The sequence below is a fragment of the Neltuma alba genome, unplaced genomic scaffold, assembly GCF_004799145.2.
Source record: "Neltuma alba isolate B1F8T4 unplaced genomic scaffold, ASM479914v2 tig00011321_pilon, whole genome shotgun sequence".
In the NCBI taxonomy this organism is placed as follows: domain Eukaryota; kingdom Viridiplantae; phylum Streptophyta; class Magnoliopsida; order Fabales; family Fabaceae; genus Neltuma; species Neltuma alba.
This window is the reverse complement of record NW_021636028.1, coordinates 1-14,057: the sequence shown is the minus strand read 5'-3', so window position 1 is coordinate 14,057 and position 14,057 is coordinate 1. Positions and strand designations below refer to the sequence as shown.

General features: G+C 33.1%; 1 protein-coding gene and 1 pseudogene across 2 annotated transcripts; both read left to right on the top strand.

Moving 5' to 3' along the window:
* The first annotated feature begins 4,132 nt into the window (after window positions 1–4,132).
* Window positions 4,133–8,776, top strand: LOC114711833 (nuclear transcription factor Y subunit A-5-like; annotated as a pseudogene).
* A 1,352-nt stretch (window positions 8,777–10,128) lies between these two features.
* Window positions 10,129–13,760, top strand: LOC114711828 (PHD finger protein ALFIN-LIKE 3-like). 2 transcript variants are annotated; one of them, XM_028896258.1, is made up of 5 exons: window positions 10,129–10,313; window positions 11,831–11,863; window positions 12,318–12,546; window positions 12,814–12,940; window positions 13,457–13,760. In XM_028896258.1, exons 1-5 carry the CDS (start codon window positions 10,217–10,219, stop codon window positions 13,724–13,726), a joined length of 756 nt encoding a protein of 251 aa, XP_028752091.1. In that variant the 5' UTR covers window positions 10,129–10,216; the 3' UTR covers window positions 13,727–13,760. The 2 variants fall into 2 exon arrangements, with proteins under 2 accessions (XP_028752091.1, XP_028752090.1); XM_028896257.1 differs by having other exon boundaries at window positions 12,814–12,943.
* The last annotated feature ends 297 nt before the right edge of the window (window positions 13,761–14,057 follow it).

Genomic DNA, 14,057 nt, shown 5'->3' with positions numbered 1-14,057 from the left:
AAGTAAATTAGTTTCAGGAAAGTGATGAATATAAAAAACAAAATGAATTAAGGTGTTATATTTGAAGTGTGTATGGAGCCTGCATACTCATTGCGCCAGCCTAAACCCACGCAAAAAACTGCCTAGCTCGCCTAAACCCACGCAAAAACTGCCTAGCTCGCCCAAAAATATGCTGCTTGAATGGAAAAAGGCAATTTCAGGCTACGGGCAGCGCTGCCAAAAAAATATGACATATATTTTTTTTTTTACCAACAAATATATATTATAATATGTATATTATAATAACAATTATATACATTATAATAATATGCAGTGTAATATTATTTTTAGTCATTACCTTTTTTTATTTTGGTAAAACAATTGGAAAAAATAGGGGAAAGAAAAGACCAAAATAAAATGATACTTATTAAAAATATTTTATAATATGAAAAATGTGAACTTAAATTTAATAAACTATTAATAAATGATACTGTGTATGTTTCTAGACTAATTTTTTTTAATATTTTAAAAAACTCAATTATGGATCCTCCTTTTTATCTCACTCCTTTTTCGTTGTAAAGCACTAATACTTTTCATTTTTTATTCTCAGTTTTCAAAAAAATAGAATAAAAATTAAAATCATATTAATTATATATTCACATTTTGGTGTTATAATATAACACGTCTATAATTCGATTTATGTGTTTGATGAGAGAAATTATTATATTGAGTTAATGCAGCTATTGATGTAAAATTCGTGTCTCACGAAGATATGTAATGTAAGCAATTATGAGTTAAAATTTGAGCATCAAAATTTAAAAGAAGGGATAGTATTGGCATGGCTTGACACAAGCCAACAAAAGAAAACGCCTTATTTTTTTCACAATAAAATGTCATGTATTTTTGCTTGCCAGACTCCGATCTTTAAGGGATATGATTATATTTATAAATTGAATCTGCTTGTATAGCTTAATATTTTATATTTTAACATCTTAAAAGTTAATTATAAGTTAAATGAAATGTATTTTTTCAGTATAAGTGATTTTTTTTTATATGTGGCATTGACAAGCTATCATTCTAGGGCAGGAAAGCCAGTCATTGTCCAACCCAAAATGATTAGAGCTTCTCGGGGTGATGTAGCCCGTTCATCCTTCGGACACTCCTAATTATATTTAAAATTAAAAATTTCACTAGAAATTTTTCTTGATTGATTCGGACAATAGTCAACAAAAGTAGTTGTCACGCAATGTATTCACTAGTTAAATGCAGTGCATGCAAGTCGCTCACACAAATGACATATATATTTAACCGATCAGAATTACTTGAAATGAATTTCAAGTTAGATTAGAACTTGAAAGACAAAAAATAAAGAATGAGTTCCACTTGTGCAGTTTTGTAAAGTATACAAGATTAAGTGATTTTAACTCGCCGTAAACACCTATTAATTAATTACATAAATAAAAATAGTGAAGCATAGAATTAGAAATTAAAAAGCTAAATCGGTACCATGGAATATGAAAATAAAATAAAATATAGTGGTTGATATCTGACGCAGCACTTCTTGATTCCTTCGGACATTAATCCAAATCGAACAACGCTACAAAGTTGTCTTCACACAATAAATTATTAATAATTAATTCATAAAACACAGAAGCCGTATTTGTTTCGTGTTTTTAAGTTATTATCGTTTAGCACTCCTACTTGTCCTCTATATATTTGTATTACTACCTCCTATCTTTTAACATAAAAGTTAGTCTAATTTTTAATTTAGTCTAAATATAACACCCCAATCTATTTTGTCTATCATATTTATTTATTTTTTTTAAAGTAGTTCTTGTAATAGTTGCATATTTAAAATATTTTAGCTAACACATTTGATTAATAAGATATTTTAGAGAAAAAATATTTATTTATTACAGATAACTAAATTAGCAAACTTTCTTAATATACTCAAACTAATCAACTAATTCTTATATTAAAGACAAAAGGTAGTATTACAATTCACATCTAATATATAAATAATGCGGAATAGAAAAGGACATCTATGAATCATTCTTGATAAAAAAAAATTATGAGCCGTGGGTAGGTGTGTTTCGTTTAAAATTAACCATTGACATATTGGTTGAGTGATATACTAGGCTAATAAATCCACTGTAGTTTGATTTGAGAATGAAATCGACAATTACCCTTTAAATGAAATATAATTATTTTGAATTAATTTTTGCACAGCTAGATCTTTCATCCTTCAAAATTTGGGATTGATTTTTTTTTTTCTAATTTGTAAATTTATATAGATATAATTCATCACTGTCAATCAACTTGTTATTTCACTAATGATAAAGTTTTGAAAGATAACATACACAAAATCCAAAATTTAAGATAGTTATTTGTAAAAATATATTAAAAAATTAGAAAGATTCATTGTTTTATGAATTATGACGTGTTATTATCGTACGTCAATAATTAAAAAAATCAACTAACGGTATATGATTATGAATTCAAATTTCTTAAAACAAATGAAAAATTATTTTTATACAACTTAAAGTTAGGAAAGTTACATATAAACTTAACAATTAGTAATAATAATTGGGATAAGACATCCTAGGCCTCTCAATCCTCGACAATCATTACCAAAACTCTTGTATTATATTATCAAAACAGGACATTATTAATGATAAGCATTGTTAGATCACACCTCTAAATGGGGCCCTCTAATTTGTCTTCTAATTTCTTTTCTTCATGAAATGCCAAACTCGTACTATGTTTGATATGATCTAAATTAGGACTTATTGTAATATTTCAATTGTGTTTGGTTATGTGGGGTTTTCTAGAAATAATATAATATTATAGAACATATTGCCAAATGCACTTAATCTTTAGATTCCCATAAGACTCAATTTTCTTTGATCAAAGAGGTGTATAGAGGAAGCATGCAATAGAACTAATATTAAATTTTTGGTTTCATATTATCACCCACATATCATTATCAATTGTAGGGTTTTTTAATTAAGGATACGTCTTATCTTAAATTATGTTTTCAACGTTAATAGAACAACAATAGTTACCCGGTGAGTGAAAATGTAACCACTTTTCATTACAAAAATCTGGCTAATAAATATTTGAATTAGAATTACATATAATCCTAATTCTTATAATCAACGAATTGTGCCATAAATGACTGGGAAAAAAAATTGAGATAGCTAAATAATAATAATGCAATGAACTATTCATGATAAGATCAAATAATTTACGATGAATGCTCTAAACATGTTCAGACAAAAAAAAATTTTTTAAATATCTGAGGACATTTCTAATTAACTTTAATTGTGTATATTCCTTATTATTACTTTTTTTTACCAGAAATATTCATTATTATTACTACCATCAACATTGGAGGATTTATTTGATATATAGTATATTTAATTTGACAGTATAAAGTATAAACCAATGCAATATATTATATCTTTATATTTCTTCAATTTAAATAATAAACCATAGAAGTTTTAAATTTACACATCAAATATTTCTCATTCATCTCAGTGATGTACACATATATAATTAAATTCAATCTTAACAACAAGCAATAAAATAGGAGTATCTTTTGTCAGTAGTGGAATCGCATATGTTTTTTTTATCATGAAAACTCCGAATCACCTACCACTTATTTAAATTAAAAATACAAGGATCCTTACCACTTATTTAAACTATGACAATCCTTGTTAACTTATCTTGTATAAAACTTGGTCAAAGCAGCTCTACTTTAGGGGGATCAAGTTCCAACTTTATATATTGGCAGAGTCATGCAAAGTTGGGGTCGCTGATGTGGGCTATTATTGTGATTGTTCCATTTGTGTTTGTTATCTGCATATATCTGTAATGACCTGACTCATGTTCAGTTAGTTTGCTAGTTCACTTAAAACTTATATGTTGTTTCGTTTGATTTTAATAAATTTGACTTTCAATCTAAAGAACAGTAACTCTACTCCTGTGATCTCCCTTATTTGTATTTCAGCTCTTTAGACATACCTAACCAAATGGCTTTAGAAGGAGGATTCAAATCTATGAGCCATAGAAATAACCAACACTTCAAGCAGCAGAAAGATTTTTTTTTTTTTTGACCCTTCTTGACCATTTTGTTTTTAACTTTTAAGGCCTTGTTTGGAAGATCACGCTCAGGCCTTCAGGAAGCGCGTCAATGAAGCAAACAAGACAACAACAAACAGAAGGCTTAGGAGTAGTAGCCGGGGTAGAACTTAAAAGGCATAAATCAGAAATCAGAATGTGAATAGAATGCGAGGCTCAGCATCTCCCCAATCTTTCATTATAAAGCGAATATATAAATTTTAAGGCACCCGAAAGAAAGTAAAAACGTTGAAAAACATTATAACAGATATTTCAAGTTTTTTGGAGAGCTGCACACTTGTATTGATGCTGATGAATCCCTCGTTTTAGGAGACGTCCCCTCGATACAGACCAAGGCAAAAGGAGCAGAAGCTGTGTCGTTTTGATACAACCAGATGGTGAGTTTGTTGTATGTTTTGGAGGAAGATGACATGCGCTGTTTTATGTTTTATGAAGCTCAGGATGTTGGAGATGATCTTCTTCTGGGTTGGAAAGTTAAAAGTTCATTTGTTCAGGGCCGATGAAAAACTGAGATACTAAGCAATTATTTTGTTTCTTGTTGTTTGAATAGTGTGGGTGTCTGCCATTTATGAAAAGCTTCTTTCTTTTTTTCCCTTCCTTTTTGGAGGTTAAGCATTGGAGGTGGGGAATTCTTTTCTATCTTCTTGCTTCGATTCATATGCATGGTACTCTGTGTCTGTTCTCTATTCCTGATATCTCCTTTCTTTTTCTCATCATGTGAATTCGAATTACTATACATATTGGGTTAGAGATGACTTCCGAGTTCTCAACATTGTTATTGGCCTTCCTTTGTAATTTTGTGTCACTGATGATACAGTCCATGGCAGTTGGCAGGAAAGTCCGGGGAGAATGATTGAAAAACAGCATTTTTTTTTTTATTGGTTAACTATGTCGGTTGAAACATTTCCCCCTTGTTTCTCTTCAGCTTCACAGTTGATTGTTAATTAGATGGAGGAATGACTACAAGGAACACCTCAACAGAACATATGATTTATCAAGCGGGCTGCTTCTCAGTTTAGCAGAGTGCAGACCAATATTGCATTAAACTTGCTTAAAATATTGTCTGTTTTCTTTCTGCAAGGCTATTCAGATGTCATGATTAATGGCTCATGGTTACTATGGGATATGTTGATTCAAGAGTTTATATATATCAATCAGTGACAATCCGTGATTCTTTTATTAAAGTATTGACAAGGTCCTCATAGGATCTTCTCTATACAGTTCTTCATCCTATCCTTGCTTCCTTGTGACAAGAGGACGATGGTTTCTTTCTCCCACACACATCATGAAAATGGTTTCAAACACATATGCACGTGTGAATTTGTTTGTTCCTGTATAAGTTTTTTCATGCTTATCTCTGGTTTGGCGTCATCAGGTAAGTGAAGAATCAAATTCATTCAATTAGTTCAGGCTTTTCAACTTTCAGCTGCTAATATTTACTGCAACAGCAATTTGCTAGGTATACTGTTCATGGTTGCTGGTGATTGAGAAAGATGTAGCCAAATCCATGTTATCTGCCTCGTTTAATGTCTGAGTTTCAGTGAATTTGTATTTTAATAGGTAATGGTTAGGCCATAGTGAAGTACGATGAAGGGTTCATGTAAGAAAGATTTTGGCCTACGTTCTGCTCATTCAACATCCCCTGATTTTCTTGGATGCTCATCATGGAAAACTTCATCTGGATTTCATGGACAAGAATCACCTATGTCCAAAGGTTTGAGCTTAAACATGGGAGTTCTTCCACAACAATGTCTTAATACTAAGCTGTCTAGTTTTCCATTTCAAGAACAACTCTCATCTTCAACTCAACCAAATGAGCAATCTTATCCTAAAGGTGTTTCGGCAAATTCAGGTATCATTATTTTAAATGAAATTCTGTTTAGTATCTGTAATTTTGAAATAATTTCATTACCAGCTGGTTTTCTGCTATTGCTGTACAATATTTCTATGATGAAACTCCAGCACTATGGATACCAGAAGAAAAGACACGAAGTAATGCAAATATACAATAACATTCTAGTTGCCGCATGATATCTTCTTACTTAGCATCAACTCTTGTAGAATAATGACATCTGTAGTATATCATGCTTTTAAAATGATCTGAGATGGCTTAGCCATCAAACAAATATTTTCAATTGCATGGGTTTGGTACTTCACAATTCATATCAATTGATGTTTGCCTTCCTTCCTACAATAGGTCAGTTTTCTATGCAATATAGCAGTTCTTCTGAGGGAATGTCCTTGGGAGGTCTCATCAGGTCATCTGTGGGGAGGCAGGATTTTGCCTTCGCTTCTCCATTTCTGGATCATAACAAATCAACTGTAAGTAGACACATACTTACGTTAGTGTTCTGTGTATGTAAGATAGGTGCATCTCTGTTCCTTAAAATTAGGATTACAGATACATATTGCATCCCATAAACCCAACTCATCTTTTGGTCGTCTTTTAAGTGCTGCATGTGAATTACAGTCTAAGATATCAGAGTATGTTCTTTTCTTTTATTAGTATATTTATGTCTCCTTGTTTTTGGTGATTTTGTGACCAGCATAACAGTATATTATATAGTTGAAATTTTCTTATGCTAGAGTTTGATGGAAACAAAATTGCTGTCATTGGTTGTCACAAAAAAATTGCGGTTGTTGGTTTTTCTGATTTTTGTGAGAATGAATTTGGCTTTGTTATTAAGGTTATGGTTTGGATTGAGGGCAAGGGAAGGGAAATGAAAGTTTAATTTTGATAATTTCTTATGCTTTCATTTACTCTCCCCAGTCCAAACTTATTTTAAGGAAAAATTTATTTTATTTTAAGGAAAAATTTAGATTTAAATTAAAAAAAATAAAGTTTGACTTCCCTTCCCTTCCTCCCATTCTTCTCAATCCAAACTCATCCTAAGGGCATCTTAGGTATGGTGACAAGGAAATGAAGGGAATATCAAGTGAAAACTACTGGTAGGTAGGGTGTGAAATGACGTCATACCCCTTATTCTAATGCCTATACCAAGACAAATATTGTTGAATAATGATAACAACAACATAATAGCACTACACAACAATTTTTCTCTCGGTTCCATCTCTGTCTCTTGGCTGCCAAGGGCGAGGATCCCATCCCACCCTTAGTTGAACTTAGGAGTTAGAGTGAAAGCTTCTAGTAGAAAAAAGCATGCTAGTATGTGAAACTCAGGAAAAATTCTGAGCAAAGCCTTTCAGCAAAAAACTGCCAATGGCTTTCAGGAGTAAATTACATCTGCCAGCTGTTTGTGTGGCTACCGGCTATATACCACTTTTTAAATGGTCAATCAACTGTCCATATCTACCCCCCCCCCCAAAAAAAAAAAACTGTCCATATCTTTCATCTTGTTATCCATGCATAATTATTCTTTTTAGATTTATTGTGCTACATGTTATTTTCCAGCCTTGGAGATTCTTAGTCTTTAGAAAGTGAGGCCTATAAAGTAACTTTTCATTTAATAATAAGCGTTTTAGTTTTTCCTTTGCATCTCCTTTGCCTTATTCTTTCATTGCTTTGCTCGTTTAGTAAAAATAATTCATCTTTGTGGGGATATTGTTTCCTTTCTTTGACCCTGTTGTTTTTATAATAAACTTTTAAGATATGCAGTATTCTTTAGAAGAAAGCATGTTATGCTTGTTGACTTTAATTCCCCCGTTTGATAGACATAAGGAAATGGACTGAGAAGTAGAATGGAAAAAAGTTGATTTTGGTGATGAAATAACCGTCGTACCTGTACATTAAAAAAAGGAAAACTTGGAATTCCTTTTCTGCTGTGATACCAAATGGATAGTTTATGAAGAAAGTAAGTGGACTATCCATCTGTAATAAGGTTGTTCACTTCAGTCTTTTACTCTTCAGATTCTCTTCTGCTATATTCTGTTTGTAAAGTAAGTCTATAAAGCCATGTGACCTGAGTTAAAGGCATAAAGCAGCAATAGTGCCAGAATGGGTTTCCCTTGTCTGAAACATACTCCATTTTATATATCTAACCAGATTCATCATGCTCAACTAATGGGAATGGCTCCTCTTCGACTTCCACTTCCACTTGACTTCACTGAAGAACCCATATTTGTGAATGCAAAACAATATCATGCAATTCTGAGGCGAAGACAGCATCGATCAAAACTCGAATCACAGAACAAACTCAGCAAAACGCGGAAAGTAAGTGCATTTTCATTTCCCTCTCCCTTTCCTTGTTCTTCAACATCACTTTCACTTGAACACACTGAGATTGTAAAATTCTGCAGCCATATCTTCACGAGTCTCGGCATCTACATGCGTTGAAGAGAGCCAGAGGTTCCGGTGGACGCTTTCTTAACACCAAGAAGCTTCAAGAATCATCAGAACTACCTTCAGCAAGTCAATATGAACAGAACCTGAGTTTCTTGGGTTAGAAAATTGCAGAGGCAGCGCACCCACCTCCACTTGTTCTGACAGCGACAACATCTTACAGCAACAACATGAATCAAATTTGAGGTTGTCCAGAAGATATCCTTCTAATGTTGGAATCAATGTGCATAGTTTCTCAGTTGACCATATGAGTGGTGATGAGAATCAGCATGGGTTGTCTGTCTTCATGTGACAGATTTGAAAGGGGAAGTTATAGCGGTTATTCTTGTTTCATCTTTCGGTTGGAAAAAGATCACTGCTTGATTGCATCCCTTGGGAAGTCATCCTCGGCTCATTTTATGTTGTGTATTTCTATTACTAGCTTGTTTAAGGAGAGATTTTTAGGTCTTTGCTATATATTTAATTAGATTAAGTATGTATTATATGTAAACATATAGACCTGTTGGAATTAAATCCTAATAAAAACAGGATATGTTTGAATGTGTGTGTTTTCAGGGAGAATTGGATGAAATGTAACTTGAGCCCGCCGCTTGAATTCTTATTTCATATGTAATTTTCAGAAATAGTTCAGTGGATATATAAAAATTATTATTATTATTATTACTATTACTACTTTTTTTTTTTGTTACAATTACATTACTACTATTGACACTACTACTAGTCTACTACTACCATTATATATAAAATTTCAAAAATTTGAAATAGACTATAAATGCGATCGTATTTAAATTAAACAAAGCGCATCCATTTGATTTCTTAATTTCACATAAGGATTTTTTTTATTAAAAAAAGTAAAGTACCTCTATTAAAATTTTAAATATGAATAAAATATTATCAAATATGGACATATCATATTTAATTTTTAAAATAATAATGATTAGGATACAAAATTATTATTTGAGATTATGGCGTTACAATTAAAAAACTAGATAGAAAATTAGAAGACTAAATTAAAACTCTGTACAAAATTAGTGAATCAAAATACAATTTAATCAACATAAAGATATTGCAGCGAGAGAAAATACATATAATTCATTGATAGAATTAAAAATATACTAAAACTTTATAATTTTAAAAAATTGTCATTTGGATGCATGAATAGTAAATGTATAATAACCATTGATTATAATTATTAGATTGTATTAATTTTTAGATAAAATATGATAAATTTTTAAATTTTAGAAATAATTAACACAGTCTGTAAAATTGAAATGATTATTTATTATTATTTTTCCTATGATATCCAGATAAAAATCAAATCACTTATCATCATTTATTCATTCCTTAATGAGGTTTACAAAAGTGAAAATACACGCCTATTGCATTTACTCCAAATTATGTATTTCCATTTTTAAAAAACCTCAGTATTTCTTTTTTTTTTTTGAGCCAAAAATTCAATATTTCTACATAATATATTTTTCTATATTTTATGAAGGAGCCATATAGTTACAATATTCATCCCCCTTAATTAAAATTTAAACCAGAAAACCTAATATCAAAAACCCAAGTCAATTCCATAAAGAAATACCTTCCTTCAAATTGCACACCATCACCCCTCCACACAGCCTTCCTTTTTCTGAATTTCTCAAGGCAGGAACCGCCACCTTCTGACCAGCAATTCCGTTCAATCTCTCTCGCTAGACGACCTGGTTCTCGTTATCTTCTGTCTTGTGCACAGAGGCAGTCATTGTTTCTGATTTTGCTTCTTAAGACTCTCAGAGGGAAGTTGAGGTAATGGACCCGCGAACAAATTGTAATCCTCGCACTGTTGAAGAGGTTTTCAGGGATTTCAAAGGCCGAAGAGCTGGAATGATTAAAGCCCTTACAACGGGTACATGCTTCTCGCATTTCTGTGTCTTTGTTCTCTTTCTCTATTTCGTCTTTTCTGGGTCATTGATATTTGTCCGCGAGAATAACCGTATACAAGACGGGAAGGGGTAAGTTTTAATGCGGTGTTTGCAGCTGCTTCGGCTTAAATCTGTGCACTTTCGTTGCGAACCAGTAGGGTTTTTATATTTATTTATTTTCGTTAGTTTTGATTTCCTAATGGTTAAATTGGAGTGAGGGCTTTAGAGTTATCTCAAGAATATTTGGGAGGAACATGGAAGGGGATTTGTTGAATTCGGTGTTTCTTTTTGACTAGATTGTCCTGTACCTTCAGTTGTTTATCATCCATGTTACTCATGAGTGAAGAGAAGCAGAAATTCTTCAACCCAACAGTGTTTTTGAGATAAAAATGGCAGTTGCTTAAATTATTTACTAACCTTCACTGTTTGTTATTATCTAAGATATCGAGGGAGGAACTTTTTCGTTGTTTACTTTTACCTTCTAACTTATCTTTGAATTGTATTTAATGCTGCTTTCCGTTCAAAGTTTTCTGCATTCAGTGCAAAATAATCAGGCTCTTTATTATTTTTTTTTTGTTCTTAATTTCCACGAACTCTGGAGTGGGAAGGGATCTATTAACATTGTTATTTGTTATTGAGAAGATTGTCCCGCATTCTCAATTTTTCCTCATTCATGCTAATCACGAGCGTAAAAGAAACGGAAAATCCACCTCTTCCTCCAAAACGAAATGTCATGACGACTTTTTTCATACTTTATTGAGTTGGGCTTTTACCTTATAGAACCTATTTACAGGTTTAACTTTCAAACTGCACACGTTAGACTGTCACATGGATGCAACTGATACTGGGAATTCCTGATGGAATCATGCTTTTCCGTTATTGTTTCCAGAGCAGTTTGTTAGTATAATGTACAGTCAAGCTATACCCTTTCTTGTAAGATGGACAGGGTAGCATTGGGTATAACCCGCAAGGCTTGGTTTAGAGCTGGAATTATCTATGTTGGTGTGGATTACAATTATTGGTTTCTGTTGTAAGGTTCATGACATTTGCTTCTCTCTTTCTCTCTCTTGTAAGTCTTGTCATTTTCCTTTCAGTGAGGCTGGCTTAGGCCTCTTTTACAGTTGACGCAGGGGTTGTTAATCTTGGTTTCTTTCCCTTTTCAACTATTATCCGTAAAAACATTTTCAGTACTTTTGTATGAATTTTCATTTTGATGGTTATTGGTTGAAATAGGATAAGGAAAATGGCAGTAAGTTATATGAGTTCTGAGTTTAAATGTTTCAGTATCTAGAGCCCGGAGTAATGCTTTAGAAGAGTCATAGATGACGGATGTTGGTCTTCTTCTGTTCTGTGCTGATTGTGGGCGAACCAAACATTATTATCTTGTCTTGTTTGTTTTAAATACAATTTCTAGATTTTTTTTGTCATTGAATCTTTTCATCTATATGAGTGGCAAAAACTTTCTTGCTGATTATTTCTTTGTTTGGTCATTCTGTTGCAGATGTTGAAGATTTTTACAGCCAATGTGACCCTGGTTAGTAGGAATGTCCTTAGCTCTCCATTCATTTATTCCTTTTCAGCAAACTTGTTTGCTAAGTCGCTGATGTGTAATGGTATTGTTTGTGGTGGTAAAGTCCCTGTGTGTAAATATTTTTGCATTTCCCATTTGTAAATTTTTTAAGTTTCTAGTTGGTGCAATACTCTCTAATGCTTTCTTTAAGAATTTAAGACATTTCATCAGTTGATTCATGATATCATTTGTATCCTTTTGTGCACTCTCTAGAGTTTAAATTTTCTCCTCTTTAAGTGCGGTTAGTGAGTAATGTATTTTATAGCCCCTCATTTCTTATTGTATTGAGTGCATTGATAGATTTGTTACACACAGTATTTTATAATCAGAAATAGGTCAGCCTTGCTTATACTTACTTTATCTGTAGCTTTTCTGCTCTTTATATTTTGTTTTGGTTATGATTATATTACTCTTTCAGAGAAGGAGAATTTGTGCTTGTATGGACTCCCTAGTGAGCAGTGGGAAGTGAACCTACCTGCTGAAGAAGTTCCTCCAGAGCTTCCCGAGCCTGTTCTGGGAATTAATTTTGCCAGGGATGGCATGCAAGAAAAAGACTGGTTATCTTTAGTCGCAGTCCATAGTGATGCATGGTTACTTTCCGTGGCCTTCTATTTTGGAGCCAGATTTGGTTTTGATAGAGCTGACAGGTACTTTGTATTCAAGGCATACCTACATAGATTTTATCTTACATTAACTTGTATTTTCTTCCTTTTTTTTTGTTGGTTTTTTTTTTTTTTGGGGGGGGGGGGGGGGTGCTGGTCTTGTATTGAGTTGGCTATTAAAACTTAAAGGCTGCAAAGTACCTTGGTTCTTAGATCGTGGCTGCCTGACTTATGTGACATTTTATTTATGCTCATTGACACTCTGTCTCTTGATGTAGCAACCATTAACTTTCCATCTGGTTCTCCATGCAGAAAACGACTTTTCAATATGATCAATGAACTGCCAACAATTTTTGAAGTTGTTACCGGTACAGCAAAGAAAGAAGTGAAGGAGAAGTCTTCAAATCAAAGCGGCAGCAAATCTAAGTCTGGCTCTAAGGTGGTAAATATAATTTTCTTATGATTGCATTTCAGAAGTAAAACTTGTTCATTAATAGTTCAATAATTGTGTACTTATGTAGTGAAGAAATCCTGGTTGGTCTTGGGTGCAGTCTGTTTTTAGATGGAGGCCTTTTTAGTAATTATGCCCCTTGGTCAATGAGTCAATTTCATGTCTGGGGTTTCTAGTCTAGAAGTGGAGATGTTTAATTTCGTGCAATTATTATGAAATTTGTGACACAATGTGCTATTATGCATGTATTGAAACTGTATATGGCTTAGGTAGGAATTTTGTATCATATAAATATGCATATAACCCTAAAAAATGTAGGTTATAGGTGGTGGTTATTCACTTGTTTGAGTGCATCTCGAGATGCTTGCTTAAATGGATGGAAAATTTGTTGGTGCTGATTGATTCCTGCAATCTTCCCTTTGCGCTTGTGAGCATAGTGTCAAGAGTTTATACACTTCTGAGCTGGTTCGTTTTTCTCATTTTATTTATTGGCTTCGGGAGCAGAGAGCCTCAGAAAGCCAGGGTAGACAATCGAAGATGTTGCAACCCAAAGATGAGGATGAAGTTCCAGACGAGCAAGATGAAGATGATGAACATGGAGATACCTTGTGTGGGGCATGCGGTGAGAATTACGGTACTGATGAGTTCTGGATTTGCTGTGACATCTGTGAGAAGTGGTTCCATGGCAAATGTGTGAAGATTACCCCTGCAAGGGCGGAGCATATCAAGCAATACAAATGCCCATCATGCAGTAACAAGAGAGCTCGGTGCTGATGGCTAGGTTCTGTCATTGCAAGGCGGTGCTAGCTTTTCTGGTCTGGTTGATCTACTTTCCATGCAGTCGATGGATAGGTTCATATTTACCCCTGTAGCTTTCTCTTTTCTCTTTTTTCCTTTTCTTTTCCCAGACTAGGAATTTTCCTGTGATGATTTAGGTTCATCTTTTGTCATTCAGAAAAATCAGAATTTTAAAAATAATTCAAAGCCAGCAGAATATTGCGTTCAGTTCAAATATTTTGCTTCTTCGTTTCCTTCTTTTAGGTTAACTCGTACTGTGAGACCGGGCAGCTTCGCTTTTTCAATTTTTTGCATGCAGAGGCGATGG

Excerpts from the sequence above, each read along its gene's own strand:
- LOC114711828 (XM_028896257.1), top strand. The coding sequence starts at position 10,217 with ATGGACCCGCGAACAAATTGTAATCCTCGCACTGTTGAAGAGGTTTTC. Across the intron at positions 10,314-11,830 it reads GATTAAAGCCCTTACAACGG|ATGTTGAAGATTTTTACAGC; the intron begins GTACATGCTTCT and ends ATTCTGTTGCAG. Across the intron at positions 12,944-13,456 it reads CTAAGTCTGGCTCTAAGGTG|AGAGCCTCAGAAAGCCAGGG; the intron begins GTAAATATAATT and ends CTTCGGGAGCAG.